Source organism: Fusarium poae, chromosome 1 (genome assembly GCF_019609905.1).
Source record: "Fusarium poae strain DAOMC 252244 chromosome 1, whole genome shotgun sequence".
In the NCBI taxonomy this organism is placed as follows: domain Eukaryota; kingdom Fungi; phylum Ascomycota; class Sordariomycetes; order Hypocreales; family Nectriaceae; genus Fusarium; species Fusarium poae.
The window spans coordinates 9,885,304-9,905,006 of NC_058399.1; the positions used below are offsets into that span (position 1 = coordinate 9,885,304).

Below are 19,703 nucleotides of genomic sequence, written 5' to 3' on the forward strand. Positions count from 1 at the left end.
ATACTGTAGCCAACGTTAACAATCTCTTGTCAATTCTGCCTTTAACTGCCGACCTGGTACACATTTACAACACGGCAACGAGATCCGAACCGCGAAGGGCGAACTCCCCTTTAGCTCTTAAACCGAGTCGCTAGTCGAGAACCGTCTTTGGGATTTCAGCCTATAGTGTAATAAGAACACCCAAGGTATGACGACAGCAGTGGAGCGAAAGTAGTAATGCCAGATGATGATCATGGAAACGACCCTGGATCTGATTAATAACCTATTTTTCGAGCCCACGAGTATCGGGATGCTAGAAGAGAGCAAGAGTGTCATCGATTTATAGAGAGTTATCATCTACGTAGTGTTGTATGTAAATCGTTGGACCCTTAACTCCGAATGGGGATATAAATTAAGTCTTGGCCCTCTCCAATATCGTGGCCATTCAATCAAATTCAAGCCAAGAGAATTCCAAAGAGCAGCAATGGCGCCTATACATAGAATTTTCTCATCGGCCACCAGCAAGCCCTACCGAACTACAAAACTCCAAGATGAAAACCCTCCTTACTTGAATGAGAATGGTTATGTCGACTTTGCGCCTGATGATATAAGAAATCCCCAAAATTGGTCTACGCCTCGAAGATGGGCTGTCACGATGTCTGCTGTGTTGCTTGTCCTCAATGCCACTTTTGCCTCGAGTTCGCCGAGTGGTTGCTTTCCATCCCTGGCAAAGCATTTTCATGTGTCTGAGCTGGCCGCAGGTCTAACAATCACCCTATTTCTCTTGGGATACTGCGCCGGACCGCTCATCTTTGCTCCTCTGAGCGAAGTGTACGGACGAAGATGGATCTTTTATATCACCTTCTCGTTATACCTTATCTTTAACTTTCTATGTGCTTGGGCACCTAACTTCGGCGCACTTCTTGTTGGCCGTTTCCTCACAGGAACTTTTGTCTCTGCGCCCCTTAGCAACTCACCAGGTGTCCTCGCTGATCTCTGGTCTCCTATCGAGCGCGGCAATGCCATGGCTGGATTCGCTGCCATGGTGTGGATTGGTCCGGCTCTAGGCCCCGTCATTGCAGGCTTTCTCGAGCTCAAGAAAGATTGGCGCTGGAGTTTTTATGTCTTGCTCTGGCTTGGTGGTGCGACAGCTATCATCATGCTGACTATCCCCGAGACACATGCTCCGACACTTCTTCTCAAAAAGGCGCGAAGGATCCGCAAAGCAAAAATCCCTGGATACGAGAACGTCAAGGCTCAGTCTGAAGACACTGATCGGTCTTTGAAAGCAGTGTACAAGATTGCACTGACTCGACCATTCATCATACTCTTCGACACCATCTCCTTCCTGTGTGCCATTTACATGTCTGTTGTTTACACTCTGTTGTATATGCTTTTCAGCATTTATCCCATCGTCTTTCAGCAACGAAGAGGTTGGAACAGTGGTGTAGGAGAGCTACCCCTGATTGGAACAGTGGTTGGTGAGTCTTTTCCGAGAGCCTTGGTTTGTATGCAGGTTTTAATGTGATGATAGGTGCATGCATTGGAGGGTTTATCGTGTTGATTGACTCACACATTCGAAAGAAGAAGATCGAAAAAGGCGGGAAAAAGATGGAACCAGAAGACCGATTGCCATTAGCCATGATTGGTGGTGTTGGTTTTGCTGTGACTATGTTCTGGTTTGCATGGACGGCTGAGTATAAGTGAGTAAATCACCTTGTGTTGATGAGTTCAACATTCCATATGCATCTCATGAACACGACTAGGACATACCCTAACATGTTTACCAGCTCCATCCATTGGATTGTGCCGACAATAGCAGGGACATTTCTTGCTACATCGCTGATGCTCATTTTCGTTGCCTACCTGACATATCTTGTGGATGTGTACCTTATGTACGCCGCATCAGCTATTGCAGCAAACACAATCGCGCGATCAGCATGTGGCGCCGCAGCACCTCTCTTTACAAACCAAATGTTCAGCGCTCTTGGTATTGGTGGCGGCGGTAGTCTTATCGGCGGCGTTGCTACTGTCCTGGCTATTATACCGTTTTGGTTTTACAAATATGGAAAACAAATTCGTATCAGAAGTAAGTTTGCTCCTACAAAGGACAAGGAGGAAGCCAAAGAGAAGGACGAGGAACGGGGTGTTAGTAATGGTAACGGCGATAGACATAACAGCGTCTTGTCTAACGATGGCTCGGATGGCTCAGAGTCGACAGTGGCTGCGAGATAGGATGGCATGACCACTAGTGATAGAATAGTTTTGAAAAAGTTGAAGGTATGGAATAGAAGATCGTCATCGAGCAGATGTTGAAGTTGGGGTATCCAATCAAAATATGACTCAGCTCATACATCATTCATTCTCATTAAATGCAAACTCACCCCTCATTATTCATTCTTTAATACACTCAAATATTAAATACTTAGAAAAATGGGACGAACAGTTATTGCATTTGACCTCTACGGTACCATTCTCTCCACCGAGTCAATAGCAGGAGAACTGGCCAAGCTATATGGGCAAGATAAAGCGCAATCTATCGCATCGCTCGCTAGGCGGTACCAGCTCGAGTACACATGGCGTGCCAATAGCATGGGTAAATCAAACACGATTCAAGACAAGACTATAGCTGATAGCATTCAAAGGAACTTATCGCTCGTTTAGCGATTTTACGAGATGGTCATTTCGACAGGCTACAAAGGAAATTGGCGTTGAGCTCACTTCCGAGCAGGAGGAACGGGTGATGAATGCGTACAATGGTCTCGACACATTCCCGGATGTTGACGATGCGCTCAAGAGGCTGGCAGAGAGTCCATCTATTGACCCCTACATCTTTTCCAATGGCACCGCAGACATGCTCGCCTCGTCACTCAAGACATCACCTTCCCTATCACAGGCGAGCAACGTATTTCCCCAGGAGAAGCTCGTGAGCATCGACTCAATTCAAGTGTTCAAGCCGGATCCTCGTACGTACAAATTCATGGCTGAGACAGCAGGGCTGGAATCGCAGCTTGACAAGGTTTGGCTGGTGAGCTCAAATCCGTTTGATGTAGCGGGTGCGACGGCGGTCGGACTCAAGAGTGTTTGGATTGACCGCAATGGAAATGGATGGAGTGATGGTCTTGCTGGTTCTTTGGATATTAAGCCTACGGTCATCGCTGCTACTGTGGATGAAGGCGTGCGGACGATTTTGCAGCAGTCTGATAGTGGTGAGTAGAGCGACAGATGATGTAATGAGTAATTAGAATGCCAAGTTATGCATCTAGGGCTCCATAATACGTCATATATGAGATCCATCAAATATTCAAATGTCCATGTTTCAAAAGATTAATCTGTCTATGCGTTGGTGTTGAAGCACGAACCTGACAAGGGGCCTTGAGGTTGTACCTGAGCCTGACATTTGATATCAGCGCAAATATCATAACGGGCAACATGGAAAGAAACCAGGTCAGGCAGAATTTGAAAAGCCAAGAGTTGAGCCGACTCTAAAAATAACAACTACCATCCTTGATGTTAATTACATTCTTTCGCCAATCGGTTCTCCATCGACGATGAGATTATGCGGTTTAATGAGTACCGGCCGAGTACCCACCTCCGGCCGAGAAGATGAAGATAAGTGAAAATAATTAAAGATAAATGAATACAAAGGGATGTATTGATTGTTAAGTTTGTATTAGAAGGATAGTAAAATAATCCTAGGTAAATAATTGTGTCTGTGTCGTATTGTCTGTATCTTTGCCGAGACAATCAGTTGCTAGGTAGGACACTGCGGATGTAAACAAACGTCTACGACAATCATCAAGTAAACCATCATTCTCAGTTGGACTAAACGTCAAACTCTTATTTAAGCCGAGTCTTTGCTCTTATCTAAACTAGTCTACCTATTCCATACCTCATCTCCTTAACATCCAACTATCAATGTCTTGTCTACCAGGACATTCCTTTCTCCCAACAGTCTGGATGACAGGGTGACAGGTAGTTCTCTTAGCGCTCTGGCAGTTGTAGGCGCCGCATGGCCCCTGTAACCCCGGAACGTGACCCTCTAAACCTTGGAATTTCGGTCACCCGTTGCCGTGCCGATGCTCCACCCCAACCTCAATTGTTTGGTTTTAGTCCACCTTCAACGGTCGATCCTAAGCTTGAGCTCGGTCCCTCGTCACCGTCATTTTTCAATCGTCAGTCACTTTTTCCATTCTTGCGCTCGTCGTCCGGTCCGGATCGTACGTTGAACACTTTCCTTCTTTTCTTTTATTCTAGAAAAAAACAAATAACGGACGAGCCCAGAGCTTCAGTTCTGTGTTTTTTCATTTTTCTTTATTTTTCTTTATCAATTCAACCTTATCTTCTTGGCGTAGCTGCCCGCCACTTTTGTCTTTCCCACTTACACAGCTGTCAACAAAACAACAACATAATGGAGTCATTATTATCCCTCGCATTCGACAACCTCTCGTCCTACGACGGACCCAAAGTACGAAAAGGCCTTCGCCAGGTCGAAGGTCTTCTCGCTCAAATCTGTCTCTCAAACGCAAACGCAAAAGCAAAAGCAAATGCAAGCTCTCGAAACGACCGCTCCAATCGAAGAGGTGATTCAGACAATGATGGAAGCGACACCTCGTCAACACCACCTCAGAAGGACCTCTCTCAGCTATCCCGAGACCCGGCTTTCAGAGAATTCTTCAAGTTGCAGGAGGGTTTCGAATGGAACGTTGCTATGCGACTGATCAGCACTCTCGATAGGCTTATGGCCAAGGGCGGTGATGGCGGAAACGACCTGTTGATCTTGAGCTCCCTCGATCTCATTCAGGGACTTTTGCTGCTTCATCCTCCCAGCAAATCTCTATTCGCTCGAGAACAAAATATGAACGTATGTAGCGCATTGGCCTTCTCCGCCACCGCCTTTTCTTTTTAAAAAAAAAGCACAGACTAATGACAAGACATAGCTTCTTCTCGACCTTCTTGAGCCTTACAACTGCCCCGCCATCCAATCCGCAACTCTACTCACCCTGGTAACCGCTCTTATTGACACTCCCATCAATACACGCACTTTTGAAAGCCTTGATGGCCTTCTTACAGTCACGTCACTCTTCAAGTCTCGGTCCACAGCTCGTGAGGTCAAGCTCAAGCTTGTCGAGTTTCTCTACTTCTATCTTATGCCCGAGATACCATCTATCCCCCGAGCCGACCAGCGCGATAGCGTCCCCGCCATGTTCCAGCGCAGCCCTAGCAAGCTCGCCGGCGCTTTTAATGCTGATTCCCGACGCAAGCGCTCTGGATCGGATCCTGAAGGGGACATCTACCTTACCACCGAGGAGAAGCAAGAGCTGCTCAGCCAACATCTGAGCAGTGTAGAGGAACTTGTCAAGGACCTACGAACATGCGCACCATTTGGCGGCGTTGTCTGTTGAAGACAGATGGAATGAGAAAAATTGTCATGGACAATGATTGCCTTTTGTGTTTCCTTTTCTTTACAATTCATTCAACGGCGGCGTTGATGGGACTCATAGGCGGCGCCCTTAACGTTTCCCCCCTTTATTTGGCATGGAGTTCTGAGCATCAACATCGATACACATAATTGTTCATTTCTTTTCTTTCTATTCGGATATGCAATGCACTCTCAAGAACTGGATGGCTCTCTTCGTATTTACGAACTGGTTGGGCGTTTCTAAGTAACCAAAAAAATAAAAATGAATAGACCGGAATGAATCTCTTTCCTTGCATTATTAATCCTGCCTTGGGCGTTTATCCCCCATTATACTTTGCGGTGGTGTCGGAACGATGGACAGCGGACGGTCAGGGGTTATCGCTGAATCGTTTCCGTATAACTCGAATCGGCCGTCTATTGTTTCGGAAAGAGGTGTCTGATACAGACTCGGACTTGACATGGGCGATAATAGATCGCTGCCTTCTCTTCTCGTTGAATCGATCTCGACCGGTGCCGCAATATCACCTGGACTTTGTGCATGCATGGGTACTGCAGCGTCTCTGCCAGGCGAAGTAACCCGTGAACTGGCCTGCTCCGTGTATGGGCCAGCTGCAGGATCTGGCCCAAAGTAGTCTTGGGTCGGACCTGACCGGGCATGACTCCCTGATATATCTGTCATACCATCGCGAGGAGGGTCACTGACGTGCCTGGGCGCAGAGGGCCCTGACGCACTTCGTTGGCGTCTTCGCTTTCGCAGACACATCCAAGTGAGGCCGCCGATGATGAGACTCGCTCCTACAACGACACCGACACCTATACCGGCCTTTGCGCCATCTGACAATTTGCCCCCATCGTCATTGTTGTCGATGATTGTGGTATCGCTTTCTGTCGGTACAGCTTGGGCACAGTATCCTTCACCATTGACTTGAGTGCATACTTGGTCGTTGTCGCAACATCCCTCCCCGATGGTGCAACTGTGCTGGGATGTTGTGCAGCCTGAAGGTATAGGTGAAAGCAGCCCTGTTCTCGAAGCAGGCCTCGTCGAGGCGCAAGCACCACCAACGCGGCATTCAGAGTTGTAACCACAGCAGTTCCCGCCAAGACTGCTGGGACAGAGGTAAAGACTCGTCGTAGGACATTTGCGATCACAGCAACCCCGTTGCTCTGTGGTAGTCCCGCTCGTAGTGGCAGTACGGGTGCAATAGTAAGCGGTTGAGTTGCACGGCGAGTCGGACGAGCAGTTTGAGCCTATAGGACAACATTTCGGATCACCTTGTCGGTTGACGTAGCAGTAAGAGTCATTGTCGCAACAGTCATCAGGGAAGCCGACCTCGAGGCCTATAACATGTGAGTTGAGTTGAGTTGAGAGATGATGGAGTTTGAGGTATAATACACCTACAGTTGTGTTTGTCTGAACCACAGTCCCCAGCACGCTTGGCTAGAGGAAAAGATCGATCGATAAAGAATCGTGGCATAAGATCGCCTGGCGCAGCCTGGAGTGCCTCATAGCGCCGTGTGTGAGCGATGGCGAGGGGAACAAAGGCGATATATATGGTGAAGAACCTCATGTTGTGCTGTATGAGAGGGGGAGTTATTAATCGAGTCTTCCAGGGTTCATCTTAGCATCTCGTCGTTTAGTTTTTCATATTATCTCTCACGATTGAAAAGAATGACGGACCAAATGTGTTGGAAAAGCGCAAAATCGAACAAAGAAAAAACAGAATGAGATGAGATGAGGAGCCAAGACTCAAAAGAGGTCTATGCATGTAAGACTGAGAACCAACGCAGCCGAGGCGTAAGACCCTGCGCCTGCAATTCATTGTCGGTTGCATTGTCCATCATCTTGGGTAGACGCTATTGGTTCTTGAATGATAGTCAGCATTTATTTCCCATTATTTAGGGATCAATTTTCCATTAAATGTCTGCTTAAGGTGATCGAACGTGGCAGAGACAACGCAGGTTCCATTTTGATGGGGCCTTTTGAGGACGCAACAACAAGTGCTTACATGTCATAACCTAACTCGGTATAAAGCCCGCAAAATAGTCAGCGTTGATCACGGACATACACAAAATATAATAGCCTATATCCAATGTGGCTGTTAGTTAATAAGAAACACTTATTGCCTGAGTCCTATTTATTCATGGACAAGGGGGGATAGGAGATAACATATGTATTTTCTAGTAGAAAATGCTAGTCAAAACGACAAGATATCTCAAACTGTAACAATTGGCTGTGAATACTCAACATGACCTCTTCCTATCACACCAACAATTCTTATGCACAACTTGGTTAATTCTCCGATATCAACATCTAGATACAGATCGATTTAACCCAAGGTTATTTTCACTCAATCTGGCTTCCCCGCAGATAACAATATCTCTAGAATTTCGATGACCTGCATAAAATCCCCGGATTTCTGCCCTTCTTGATTGGATCTTGTCTTTACGATAAGAACATACAAGTTCAAAGCCCTGTATAAGTTGTTTATAGCCATTTACACGATGATCGTTAGGAGAATTAATCCCGGTTGCCTTGGCTTAACCAACCGTAATGGGCAAACTGGAGCGACTTGTGATCCTTCAACCACTGGATGCATCATGCTCGTGAACGACTGATTATCTTAAATGCTTGGGTTTGTACGTAATGAGAATATTCAAATCAACTTATCTTGTTATCATGTACTAGAGATCGTCGAGATATACCTGCATCTTGAGAGTATTGATTTGGACAGACTATCAACAAGTTAAGATGTAGTAGAACTCGTAGTCAGTTTCCAATGTGAGTATATAATGAGAGATTTTGCCATCATCCTCATGGAGAACATCAACACGAACTCTTACTCTTAGCATCTATTGTTATATTGCAAGATGCTTCAGTCTGTCATAACCTTGTCCCTCTTGGTGTCTGCCGTGATAGCTTCACCAACAAGGATCCCTAAACGCGATGGCCACAATGCCGACTTGACCTGGATCTCCAAAGATTCTAGTCTACCCAAAATCATGTCACATTCCCTCCACTGATATCATTACCCGGGCGCTGATTTATGGACAGGCTTTATAACACTGGCGATGGCACAATACTCTCTGGTTCGGCCAACGGTAGACTAGACACCAACAACTACGGCGGTCCCATCGGCCGTCTCACTCCAGAGACCCTCATTGAGAGCGTCGGCGAAGTTCTGGATATCGCTCAGATCGCTGTCGTCAATTTCACAGGAGGAAGAAATGGTGCCGGCAGTGCGAATGCTGATTCAGATCGCTTCTTGAATATCTCCATGGACGCTCACAAGCGTCTTTGTAATCCTGATTCCGACATTGTTGGGGCTGTCATGATCCACGGCACTAACACATTGGCTGATACAGTAAGAAACGTGTCTGGAAGTTCTCCTGGGAGTAAATTAACTTGTAGTTCTCTAGGTATTTGGCGTTGACCTTACTCTCAACTGCTCCAAACCTTTCGTCGCCACTGGATCGATGCGTCCCAACTCTGCACTATCGGCTGATGGCCCGTCCAACTTTTACGACGCTGTTAGAACTGCCATACACCCTGAAGCTCGAGACCGTGGAGCTCTCATTGCCATGAACGATCACCTTGTCTCGGCGTTTTACTCTACAAAGACTAACGGTAACACTGTATCAACTTTCCTCGCACCTGACCAGGGATACATCGCACAGTTCATGTCTGGACAACCGTACTTTTTTTACTCTCCTTCTTTACCCAAGGCCAGAAACTACTTTGACCCATTTAAGTTGAGCTCGCCTTTACCAAAGGTTGATGTTCTTTATGGTCATCGTGAGTGATGATATGTCTTTGGAAACAATAGCTAGACTAATATCGTAATAGAGGGCTTTGACGCCGACCTCCTCTACTCTGCTGCTAAGAACGGTGCAAAGTGAGTACATCACCACGATTTGCTTCTATTCTCCTTGACTGACATATTTCAGGGGTATTGTTATTATGGGTGTTGGTCCTGGCGCCCTCAGCACTGCGGCTTCAAAAGCAGCCGAGGATCTTTACACTCAAGGCGTTATCACAGTCGCTTCATTCCGTCCCTATTTCGGACTCTCAGTTCCTAGCCCCGAGACGGAAATGATGTAAGTCAAGCATCGATTCGCTAGACCGAGGTTGTAAATTGACATGTCAGCAGTATCAGCTCTGGAGTTCTGCGCGGAGAAAATGCTCGCATTCAGCTACAGCTTGCTCTCGGTGCAGGCTACGACTTTGAGGGCATCCAGAAGCTTTTTGAGGGCGAAGTTAGAAAGGCTGTGTATAACGATGCCACCACTTTCTTCAACGGAACAGTGCTGTGAATAACTTAAAACAGATTAATACCCTCTTAACTCAACGTACATCACGATATGATAAAGTTGTTGCAAACCATCCAAAACAAATTTCATTAATCATTCTAAACATCCCATATCCAAACACCATCAAATCATAAACCCCAAAATATCAAGTCGTGTGCATCTAAATCAGTGCTCTCTCTGCCAAACTAGCCGTCGATCTGACGGTCTTGAACCCGCTGGTAGGTGTCGTATCGTCTGTCCCATTACCACGTATGATAGCGGATGGTACCAAAGCAGGCACAAGGTTCTGAGTGGCTTCTGGAGTCGGCATGGTGCTTCGGTAACTCAAGCTGATTGTCGTTGTCATGGCCATTATCGTGGTGCTGGGGGACGCAGTCTCTGGCGTAATTTCGGTACCGAGAGAGGTTCCTTGAAGGGGCGTTTCTTCAAAATAATCAGCTTTCGTTCTTCTTATCCTATCCAGTGTGTTAATACCTGGTGTATTGTCGTCATCACTATCTTCTACAGCAAGCTTTCCATCTTTGTTGAAAGTTGCGCCTGCATCTTCATCCTCCTTGAAAACATGACCAGGAGCCTTGAAAGACCGAGTGGGCTCGTTCGCGTCGACAAACTCCGTGCGAGTGGTAGTTATCTTGATAGTTGAAGATTTTGTGATCACGGAAGTAAACACCAAAGTTCTCAGAATTGGAGATGTCTTCTCTACTGAAAGCTGCATCACGGTCGAGGGCTCAAGGTTGGAAGCTACAGGGGGGCTAGCTATCAATGTAGGTGCAGCAAGCTGCTGCGAGTCCACAACATTGATAGTCGGCGTTGATGTAGCTTCAGTCTCCAGTGCTGGGGCCTGTCCTTTGACTTGGGTAGCCACGGGGGAGTCTCCCTTTATCGGTTCTTGACTCGCAAGTTCAGAAGCTGTAGCAGCTATCTGAGCCAGGCTTGTCTCCGCGGTAGCGACAAGAGACGGATTTGCTGAAGCGTCTTGCGCAGGGTCGCTCGTAAATGGCCTATTACCTGGTGTGCAGTTAGAGTTTCTAATTGTGCCGGGGAGACCACTTACTTCATTTTCAGCACACTCGTCGTCTGGCGGCGACGACTCCTGGGTTTCCTCAGGTGCTGGATCACCAGGCTGTTCCGTAGGTGTGACACCGTTTGAAAGTGTCTGAAGTATCCCATCAGGACTCTCAATGAATGCACCTCCGGGCAAAGCACTGGATTGTCCTGCATCGGTGTCGCTAGGAACAGGACTAGAATCTTCATCTTGGGGCTCCTCAGTTGGCTTGACGTCTTCTGCCGTGTTGACTTGTGTCCCGGATGGAGCCTGAGAGTCGCCTGAGGGTTGAGCAACGGCATTGTTGGGTAGGTTGTCGGACTGGAGAGCCTCACCGTTTTCAGAGGCATCTGCAGACTCTGTCAAGGCCACAGCTGCACCATCACCAGGCGGCACTTCAGGCTCGGCTTCGCTAGGGGGGTTAGTAGGTTTGTCGTTCGCTGCCTGAGTGGGATTTGCAGCTGCTGGGGCCAGTGCCGATTTTGCTTGTCTATCAAGCCCCTCTATCCGCGACTGTCCTGGTACGCTTGATTGTTCTGGTGAATTCGGAGGTTGTGGCTCGCGAACAGCATCAGCGTCATCTGTTGGTGCAGGTAACTCAGGTCGCAGAGAGGGCTCAGAGACTATAGGAACTTCAGATGGACCAGGTGCATCCTCGGGGTCAGAAACTTTAGCTTCGGCTGGCTGCCCAGGTAGCTGTTTGGGCTGACCATCGCTGGAAGATCCATCAGAAGAACCTGCAGACTGTCCGTTTGATGAGGCACCTGTCTCACGAGAAGGCTGTCTATCTGGTGCACCAGAAGGCATCATGCCATTGACTTGGTCATGAAGCTTGTTGATCTGTTCCAGCAGTTCCTCCAGAGCTTCCTCCGTAACTTCAACCATATCGCCCTGGTCTTCGACCAGTCGCTTCACCAAACTGAGAGTATGATGAAGTCGATGGCCATGATGAGATTGCCCAGGAAGCTCTTTGAACGGGACTACTTTGAGAGATCTGGTTTCAGGCTCAGTAAAAACGGCACCTGGTAGGTTGAATGTCGCTTTGAGGCGAGGCAAGAGGGCAGCATGAGCAAATGGAGCGGTCAGGAGGAGGCATGGTAAGAGGCAAAGAAGTATGTATAGGCGTATCATTTTGTCGATTTGGATTTGTTAAAAAGTTGATTAAACAATGTAATGTGTGTGTTCTGATTCTGATTGAGGCTCGATGGGTTACCATGATATACCTTTGCCATGGACTTCGGGTTGTAAAGGAGCAACGCATTCCAACCATTGTAATGGCAACATTCATATCACGATGTCTCAGTCTCGAGCGGGCATACAATGAGCTGACCAACACTTGTTGTTTCACGTCGGACAAAGGACGCGTTCTTCATTCCTAGCGATAATTGAATAATGAGGGAAATTCACTTGAGTTTTCTTGTTAGGACCCTTTATGACTCAGATAAATGGTTTTACGACGTGATGATATGCCGAAGCTGGTATTTCTATGTGGTTGCTTGGGGCAGCTCATTCGTCATGCTGATCTTTTCTCGGGGTTGAAATAGAATGCCCAGCTGTCGAATGGCGTATGATGATGACGGTATTGAGAACCGGTAATCACCGTATTGGATAGCATCACCTAAGATTTGGCGGAGTCATGACGAAAGTTAGGGTCCGCTTGATGAATGAGATGGTTCTTGGTGGTTGTTTGGCAATGGCAGGTGTTTAGGTGTTCTAGCTTTGATGCCAGGCTTGAGAGTTAGGTCTGAATCAATGGATGCCAAGTTATTCTGCGAACAGTGGATTGTCTTGAACTGTAGAGTTCCGCCACCCTGATTATTGCAGGGGCTTGGCTCGCTGAGTGACATTGCCCGAGTGTCCCCATCTTGCTTTTTGGACACACCGTCATCGTCAGCTTGACTAAGGAAGGGGAGGGAGAGCTAAAAATGAGAACAAAGTAACGGGATGATGTAGACAAAAGGGAAGTAATAATGTTTGTTTCTTTGTCTTGATTTGATTTTCCTTTGTTGAGTAGGTTTGTTATGTGTGACAATTTTCATGCGTGTCATGGTGGCCATTTTGAAGCATCACGAAATGAAGCTGAAAATAGAATTGTACATATTTTGTATTTAAATAACAGTTTGAAGTGTCGGGCAGTGTAAAATGTACTTTTTGAGGGGTTAAACTGTGTTTGCAACATGAATCATACATCGTAGGGACATTTCGGGGGCTGAAGGGTGATCGAGGGCCCGTGGGAGCTGAATTGAAAAGGCTTTTGCTGGCTGAATCGCTCACTCGGCTGGGAGGAGTGGAATAACAATGGATAGAATTCATTCGAGGTAATGCTTTTTGGAGAGATTAAGAACATGCAAGGGTTATTATTGGCTGGAAGTAAGCGTACCCTTACGCTGCGGAAGAGAGTGGCACTAAGCCTGTTACAGTAAGAACTCAACTCAGACCTGGACCCAGACCCGGACCTGGACCTGACTGAACCTGGACCTGAAATCCCCAAGTTTGTGAGAGAAAGTGTGAGAGCGAGAGTGCGAGAGTGCAAAGAAACGCGGGAAACCAAACCCAACCCAACCAATTTTTAACACTCCTTGTGCGCCGCCTTCGGCCCCAAGCACCAGAATCAAAAATGCCAACAGAACCAAGACTTAAAATGTTACTATTCAAGACAAGGCTTTTGTCCTTGAATCTTTTACTTTCTCCTTCATATTTAACCACCAACTCATCTCCATCGCCATCATCACCACCCTGAAAACCAACTCTCACTCTGGCTGACATCCATCCTCCTTCTGAATAAAAACTACTACCACTACTAATCGCTCCACGCAAGCCCCAAAAGCCCACCACCCCTGACCACCACGGGATCACCACCGCACCGGGTCTTTGGTTTGGTTATTTGCCGCCTCTCCCGTAATAAGCCTATTCCTCAAAACCTGCTCCTTTCCCATTCTTCTTTCATCATCACCTGTCGCTGCTACTACCATCGCAACACACTACAACATCTCGACTTGTCATCAACAAACCCATTCGTAGATCATCATCATCATCAACAACAGCAACTCTTTCTCTCCCTCAACTCGATCATCAACCTATAATGGCTCCTCCAGCCAAATCCGCCGACGCGCGACGCAAGTCAAGCACCAAAGCTACTTTAATCATCACTCGCAAAGTCTCCCCCGACAGGCTGCGTGCCCTGATCGCGCCCGACTCCATCAAAGAGGAATCTCCTGCCAAAGACATCACATCCAAGGCCGGCTCACCTGCCGCGTCCGTTTCTGGCTCTCAACCAGCTGCCAGCGTCACAAATGGCGACAATGCTTCAGATTCAAACGCTGCTACTCCTGTCCCTGATTCAACTACTGCCGACGGAACACCCGCCCCTTCAGCCATGGGACCGCCTACCGAAGGTCCAAAGAAGAAGGGTGTCAAGCGATCAGCCGCTACTGCCAACGGAACAAATGATGGTATCCCCAAGCCTCGAGGAAAACCTGGCCCCAAGAAGAAGCCTCGCCTGTAAGTTTTGACAACATCGTCCCGATTTTATGCTTTGTACTAATTATATTCTAGGGAAGACGGTACGATCGATCATTCTGGCACCAAACCCACTGGAGGCCACAAGCTAGGACCCAAGGCAAACCAAGGAGCCATCAATGCTGGCCTTCGCGCTCTCGACCGTTCTGGCAAGCCTTGCCGGCGATGGGCCAAGGGAGGCTTCCAACTCAAGAGCTTTACAGGCGTCACATGGGAGATTCCTCGCTGGGTCGCTCCCCAGAAGAAGGCTCCAGAATCTGGCGCTGAAGATTCGGCCGCTGCCTCGGCCGCGTCCGCCGAGGGTAGCACCAAGGAAAATAAGGAGAACGGCCAAGAGGCCAACAGTGCCAGCAACAACAGCAACAGTGGCAACGACGTCGAGATGCAGAGTGCTCCCAGCAACCACGCTTCATCGCCCGTACCTCTGGCTATCACAGCCGCATCCTAGTAATCAGTGGCTGCATAGCTCTACTTTCCCTATGTATTTTACTCTGTTATCAGAGTTTGTTTTCACTATCCTACGATATTTGCCGGCGTTTTGGGTTTACACACAACTGACACTAGTTGGTCTGTCAGTCACTCGGGCAACATGTTTTGAGATTGAGCGAGGTCATGGATTCAGACTCGACCACGGTTTTTTCTTATATCAAGAATGCGACGCTGGTGTCGCTGGCGTTACGGAACAGCGAGGAGGAAGCGCTGTGGAAAAGGAATTGGTATTGAACTTTTGGCGATGCTCAAGGCAATGTACAATTACAACCAAGACGAGAAAAATGTTAGACGGATTGGGAGGACCGTCCAGACCAAATTCTGCATTATTTAATCTCAAATGAAGCAAATTCTCTTTGTTATGTGATTTTGACATGAATTCGTTCTTATGTTGGTACCTAGCCTAAGAGGTGGGCGCTGATCTGATTGACAGTGTTTGACACGTCGTTATGTCGCAGCCTGGGTACCATCGATGATTTCAGTTTTTCCTGCTTGGCCGCCCGAAATTACGCAGTCGGCAGGTCTAAAGATAGCTGACGCAATTCACATCCCTCGAGAAACCTAAATACATGGTGGTTGGGCGTTGCTCGCCTTGGTCACGTCGTAAAGTCGCTCAGCGTCAAGATGCGAAGAGTGGCATGCAAAGCGCCAAATTTAGTTTCATTCAGATTTGAGCCTCTTGTGGTGAGAAACCATCTCAAATGTGAGGGAATTCTTTGACTTGAGCGGTTGGCGAAGAGTTTTCGGGTGACGAGATGCCCCAATGGCCAGACAGTGGATACATTTTGCGTTTGTCTTTCTCATCGGGGTCATGTCTTGATGTCGTGGTGTGGTTGCAGGGAGCACTGAGGCTTAGTCATCATGGGCGAAACTGAGTTTAGACAGTTTGAGCTTTAATACAGCAGATGAGCGTACATAATGCTATATTGCAATCTCTGGCCTGAGCAACATTATTCAAGGTTTATAGTGCGCAACAAGTCTTGTCCGGAGACGAGCGATGGTGGCTGGATAATGCTGCGAGGGAACCAGATTTGAAACCATAAAATCAATATTGGAAATCGGGGCGCTCATTGGAGATTTGGGAATAAGTCAGCAAATAACCTCGCCTGACGTACGTACCTACCTACCCAGACATGGAACTAGTAGCGAATAAGACTCTTATTTCTTTTGCGTCCATATATTATTCTAGGTATTGACCACGTTTCTGTCTTACTGCATTCATATTCGATTCGGTACCCAAAGAAAGGCTATCCTCCCACCACAAGAGCGTAATAATACTGTGTTATCACATCTCGTCTCAGTTTGACGGACTGTCCTTTGGGGTTGGAAAAAACTGGGTTAACGTGAGTGGCTAAGACAAAATTACCAAGTCAGATTGCGCCACATATGCCCGCACTGCTAGGTCATCTATTTTATGCAGCCTAAAACTCCCAAGTCAGCTTTTCTGTCCCCCCTAGACTGTGTCGTGTTGGGGCGTTTTGCATAACGGATCATGGAGCAATGCAGGTTAGAAAGGGTCCGGCTTGGTTAGCGGGGAAGCTGGTTGTGCCTCCACTGTTAAGTTGACGCTGCTTTTGCCAGGTGTTGGCTTAACAGACAAGGTACAGAGAGTACTGAAAGACTAAACCCGCTGGGGGAGCAAAGTGACCCTCGTGATTGATAGCGATAGTGATAGCGTAAGTTGCGTTGCCATGATACGTACCTTTCATGGGTTGATGAGGAGAGAACCGAGAAACTTGGGTAATGAATGATCCAACCATGACTCGGTTTCTACCTTTGTCAACAGACAGACATTTAACAACGAATGATTCCTTCTTTGATAACCAGGAAATAAATTCTTAACATTGATTCTCTGTTCGTTTTGTATCGTCAATCATCTGGGCCATCAACTGGTGACGGTGACGACGGGAGCCACCTCCACTCTATCCGTCTCGTCCACTACTCTCCGCCATCCACCATCCGCCCGCCTTCTCCTCCAACTTAGCACCATTCACTGCTGTACTGTACTTATTGGCTACAAGCCACTTTTCAATAGATTGGCATCACTGGGACTTGTTATCGTGTTTTCTCTTTCCTTTTACTTCTTTAACGACTTTGCTTCTCACCTTATCAGTTAACTCTCGACATATCCGGAGCTCATGCTCACGTCCACCCTCGTGGCGCCTGCGTACCTTAGCTAGACAACTGATCCGACTACAACGCTTACACCCCACTACAAACAAACATATTAGTATTGCACCGAGACTCGACCTGACCAACAACTCACCTCTTGCCTCTATTGTTGGGTGGTTGATTGGGTGACGACTGCACTGTATTTGCTTCTGTCTTCGTGGACATGGCAAGTCCCCTATATCAAGCTTCAAGCTCCTCTGCTCTCCCCGAATCGGCATCGCCATCCATCGCGCCTTCACCATCCACTCGAAACGCCCGCTTCTCTCCTCCGAACAACCCATCCATCGCTGATATCCCCAACTTTTATACCCATCCCGCTCGTACCTCGATATTCAACGCATCCGGCGAACTCAATTTCCCCGGCTCCGAACCGGCCAACACTATCGATATGGACACTTCTGGGCTCGAGACTGGCATGAACACCAGAAGGACTGGTCTCCCATCTTTCTCTCGAGCTTTCAGCATGCTTGTGGCCTCGGAGGCGGCGGCTTCTACCGACAGCAGCTTAAATAATGACGATGACAACTTCTTTATTCCATCATACCTCGAAAACTCAACATATGTTCAAAAGCTCCGAGAAGCTCACAAAGTCAAGATCCAAGCACGCGAAGCAACACGTGCTTCCTCCAATGGCATTTCACATGGTTCAACTACATCATACAATCAACATCCTTTGCCCCCTGGTGCACATCGAGGCATGTCGCATACTGTGATAGAGCGCCCTCCAGTCGTGGAAGAGAATGACGAACTGGCGCCTCTGCCAACGAGATGGAACAAGGAAGATCAGATGACAGGCATAGAGATCTCACAGGACGGCCTCAGCGTGAAACACGTTGGACCAAAGAACCAGCACGATAGGGACCATGAGGCTTGTGCAGTCCGTGCTGACCATTACATGCCCCCTCAATGCGGGATCTATTATTTCGAGGTGCAGATTCTATCAGCCAAACGAGACGAGTAAGTGATAAAACTGCCCCTTGGTATTCAGACACACCACTGACAAATGAAATAGCGCCACGGTAAGTATTGGGTTTAGCTCAAGGACAGCTGGATTATCACGACCAGTTGGCTGGGAACCCGAGTCTTGGGGCTACCATGGCGATGATGGCAGATGTTTTACGGGACAAAACATAGGTAGGCATTTTGGCCCCGGTTACAATGTCAATGACGTGGTTGGGTGCGGCGTCAACTTCAAAGAAAACAACGCCTTCTTCACTAAAAATGGCGTGAAAATAGGTGCGTTTTTGCTCACAATTATTCTCTCCAATCCAATTAACCAGATCGCAGGCTCGCCTTTCCATGATATTGCCAGAGGCAAGCTTTACCCAACAATCAGCCTCAAGAAGCCTGGCGAGTGCATTCGGGTCAACTTTGGACAGACTCCTTTTGTCTACAATATCGACGACATGATGCGAGTAAGCTTGTGTAACCCATCTTGGTGCACGGCATATAGCTAATGCAATCCCAGGAAGAGCGCGATAAAGTGCGTAAAGCCATCCAAGCTACTGATGGATCAACGATTCTACCGGAGTGGTCCGAAACAGAGCTCATCCAGCACTTGGTTCTTCAATTCCTCCAGCATGATGGCTACGTGGAGACTGCCCGAGCTTTTGCAGAAGATATGAGAATTCAAAAAGAAGCTTTGAATGTTAATCCAAACACTGTGGGGTTTGAATATCAGAGCGATAGGGAAGACGAAGATGCTAACAACCGCCAACGTAAGTTGACCACCCGTTTCTTATATGGGTTGCTAACAACAAAACAGGTATAAGGAGAGCAATACTTGAAGGGGACATTGACAGGGCCCTTAAATACACCAATGCGTATTACCCTCATGTGCTAGAAGACAACGAGCATGTCTACTTTAAGCTACGCTGTCGTAAATTCATCGAGCTAGTGCGTAAGGCGGCGCAGCTCAATATGCGGGACGAGGCAAAGGGAATCAAGCACTCCAGTAACCAGATCATGGATATTGACCTCAATGGAAGTGAGAATGCTTCATGGGACACCGACGGAGGCGAAAACGCGACCGAGCTTGCTGAGCTTGAGCGCAGTATGTTGGAATATGGCCAAAAGCTGCAAGAAGAATATGCCAATGACCAACGGGCAGAAGTGAACAAAGCTCTCAACGAGATCTGGGCTTTGCCGGCATATCAGAACCCCCTGAAAGAGCCTCAAGTGAGCCATCTCTTGGATAGGAATGGGCGGGTTACCGTAGCGGAAGAGCTCAACTCAGCCATTTTGCGTAAGTGGAGTAATTTGCCTCCAGCTACCACGTTCTAACTTTCAAGCAGTTTCTCTTGGGAAATCATCTCGGGCAGCTTTGGAGTTGATTTATGCCCAGAACAGTGTGCTGCTTGAGGGACTTCGTCAAGATGGTGGCGAAGGAGCCTTTGCCTCAGTCAGCGATGTTTTGGAGGGCATCCCTCAACCACACCACAACTAGACGCCATCAAAGGCAATTGCTATTTTTACGTCTTGAATTCCTTGCATTGTTGGGGTTCAGGTTCTATTCGGCGTTCTAAGGGTATTACTATCACATGGGTTCTTCTCGCGTCGCGTTTCTTATTCCTAGTTACACTCGTCGAACCAGAAGCTCACAAGGCCGAGCTTGTTCGGAAATGTCGTCAACTTGTAAATAAACAGCATGTTGTATGGAGGTTACGGGTTTTCTGGAGCGCTGCTATAGACGGGTTGGGGGACTTGAGGCGCGATGGTGGCGGGGGATTAGACAGGTCAACTCCCCTCTTGCAGATAAAGAAACACGGA

General features: G+C 47.6%; 8 protein-coding genes across 8 annotated transcripts; 6 read left to right on the plus strand and 2 right to left on the minus strand.

Annotated features, from left to right (window-relative positions):
- Positions 1-463: 463 nt before the first annotated feature.
- On the plus strand, positions 464-2,214 carry FPOAC1_003181 (uncharacterized protein; the record flags this gene model as incomplete). Its single annotated transcript, XM_044847752.1, has 3 exons — positions 464-1,460; positions 1,514-1,682; positions 1,770-2,214. 3 exons carry the CDS (start codon positions 464-466, stop codon positions 2,212-2,214), a joined length of 1,611 nt encoding a protein of 536 aa, XP_044713668.1.
- A 198-nt stretch (positions 2,215-2,412) lies between these two features.
- FPOAC1_003182 (uncharacterized protein) lies at positions 2,413-3,196 on the plus strand (the record flags this gene model as incomplete). The annotated part of the gene is made up of 2 exons (XM_044847753.1): positions 2,413-2,575; positions 2,625-3,196. 2 exons carry the CDS (start codon positions 2,413-2,415, stop codon positions 3,194-3,196), a joined length of 735 nt encoding a protein of 244 aa, XP_044713669.1.
- A 1,194-nt stretch (positions 3,197-4,390) lies between these two features.
- FPOAC1_003183 (uncharacterized protein) lies at positions 4,391-5,384 on the plus strand (the record flags this gene model as incomplete). The annotated part of the gene is made up of 2 exons (XM_044847754.1): positions 4,391-4,843; positions 4,920-5,384. 2 exons carry the CDS (start codon positions 4,391-4,393, stop codon positions 5,382-5,384), a joined length of 918 nt encoding a protein of 305 aa, XP_044713670.1.
- Positions 5,385-5,699: 315 nt separating this feature from the next.
- Positions 5,700-6,969, minus strand: FPOAC1_003184 (uncharacterized protein; the record flags this gene model as incomplete). The annotated part of the gene is made up of 2 exons (XM_044847755.1): positions 5,700-6,739; positions 6,801-6,969. 2 exons carry the CDS (start codon positions 6,967-6,969, stop codon positions 5,700-5,702), a joined length of 1,209 nt encoding a protein of 402 aa, XP_044713671.1.
- A 1,300-nt stretch (positions 6,970-8,269) lies between these two features.
- On the plus strand, positions 8,270-9,712 carry FPOAC1_003185 (uncharacterized protein; the record flags this gene model as incomplete). The annotated part of the gene is made up of 6 exons (XM_044847756.1): positions 8,270-8,403; positions 8,454-8,763; positions 8,819-9,194; positions 9,246-9,294; positions 9,347-9,496; positions 9,550-9,712. 6 exons carry the CDS (start codon positions 8,270-8,272, stop codon positions 9,710-9,712), a joined length of 1,182 nt encoding a protein of 393 aa, XP_044713672.1.
- Positions 9,713-9,869: 157 nt separating this feature from the next.
- On the minus strand, positions 9,870-11,885 carry FPOAC1_003186 (uncharacterized protein; the record flags this gene model as incomplete). The annotated part of the gene is made up of 1 exon (XM_044847757.1): positions 9,870-11,885. The coding sequence occupies one exon, from the start codon at positions 11,883-11,885 to the stop codon at positions 9,870-9,872; it is 2,016 nt and encodes a 671-aa protein (XP_044713673.1).
- Positions 11,886-13,836: 1,951 nt separating this feature from the next.
- On the plus strand, positions 13,837-14,721 carry FPOAC1_003187 (uncharacterized protein; the record flags this gene model as incomplete). The annotated part of the gene is made up of 2 exons (XM_044847758.1): positions 13,837-14,255; positions 14,310-14,721. 2 exons carry the CDS (start codon positions 13,837-13,839, stop codon positions 14,719-14,721), a joined length of 831 nt encoding a protein of 276 aa, XP_044713674.1.
- A 2,376-nt stretch (positions 14,722-17,097) lies between these two features.
- FPOAC1_003188 (uncharacterized protein) lies at positions 17,098-19,380 on the plus strand (the record flags this gene model as incomplete). Its single annotated transcript, XM_044847759.1, has 6 exons — positions 17,098-17,891; positions 17,947-18,170; positions 18,222-18,349; positions 18,403-18,652; positions 18,700-19,179; positions 19,229-19,380. 6 exons carry the CDS (start codon positions 17,098-17,100, stop codon positions 19,378-19,380), a joined length of 2,028 nt encoding a protein of 675 aa, XP_044713675.1.
- Positions 19,381-19,703: the final 323 nt, after the last annotated feature.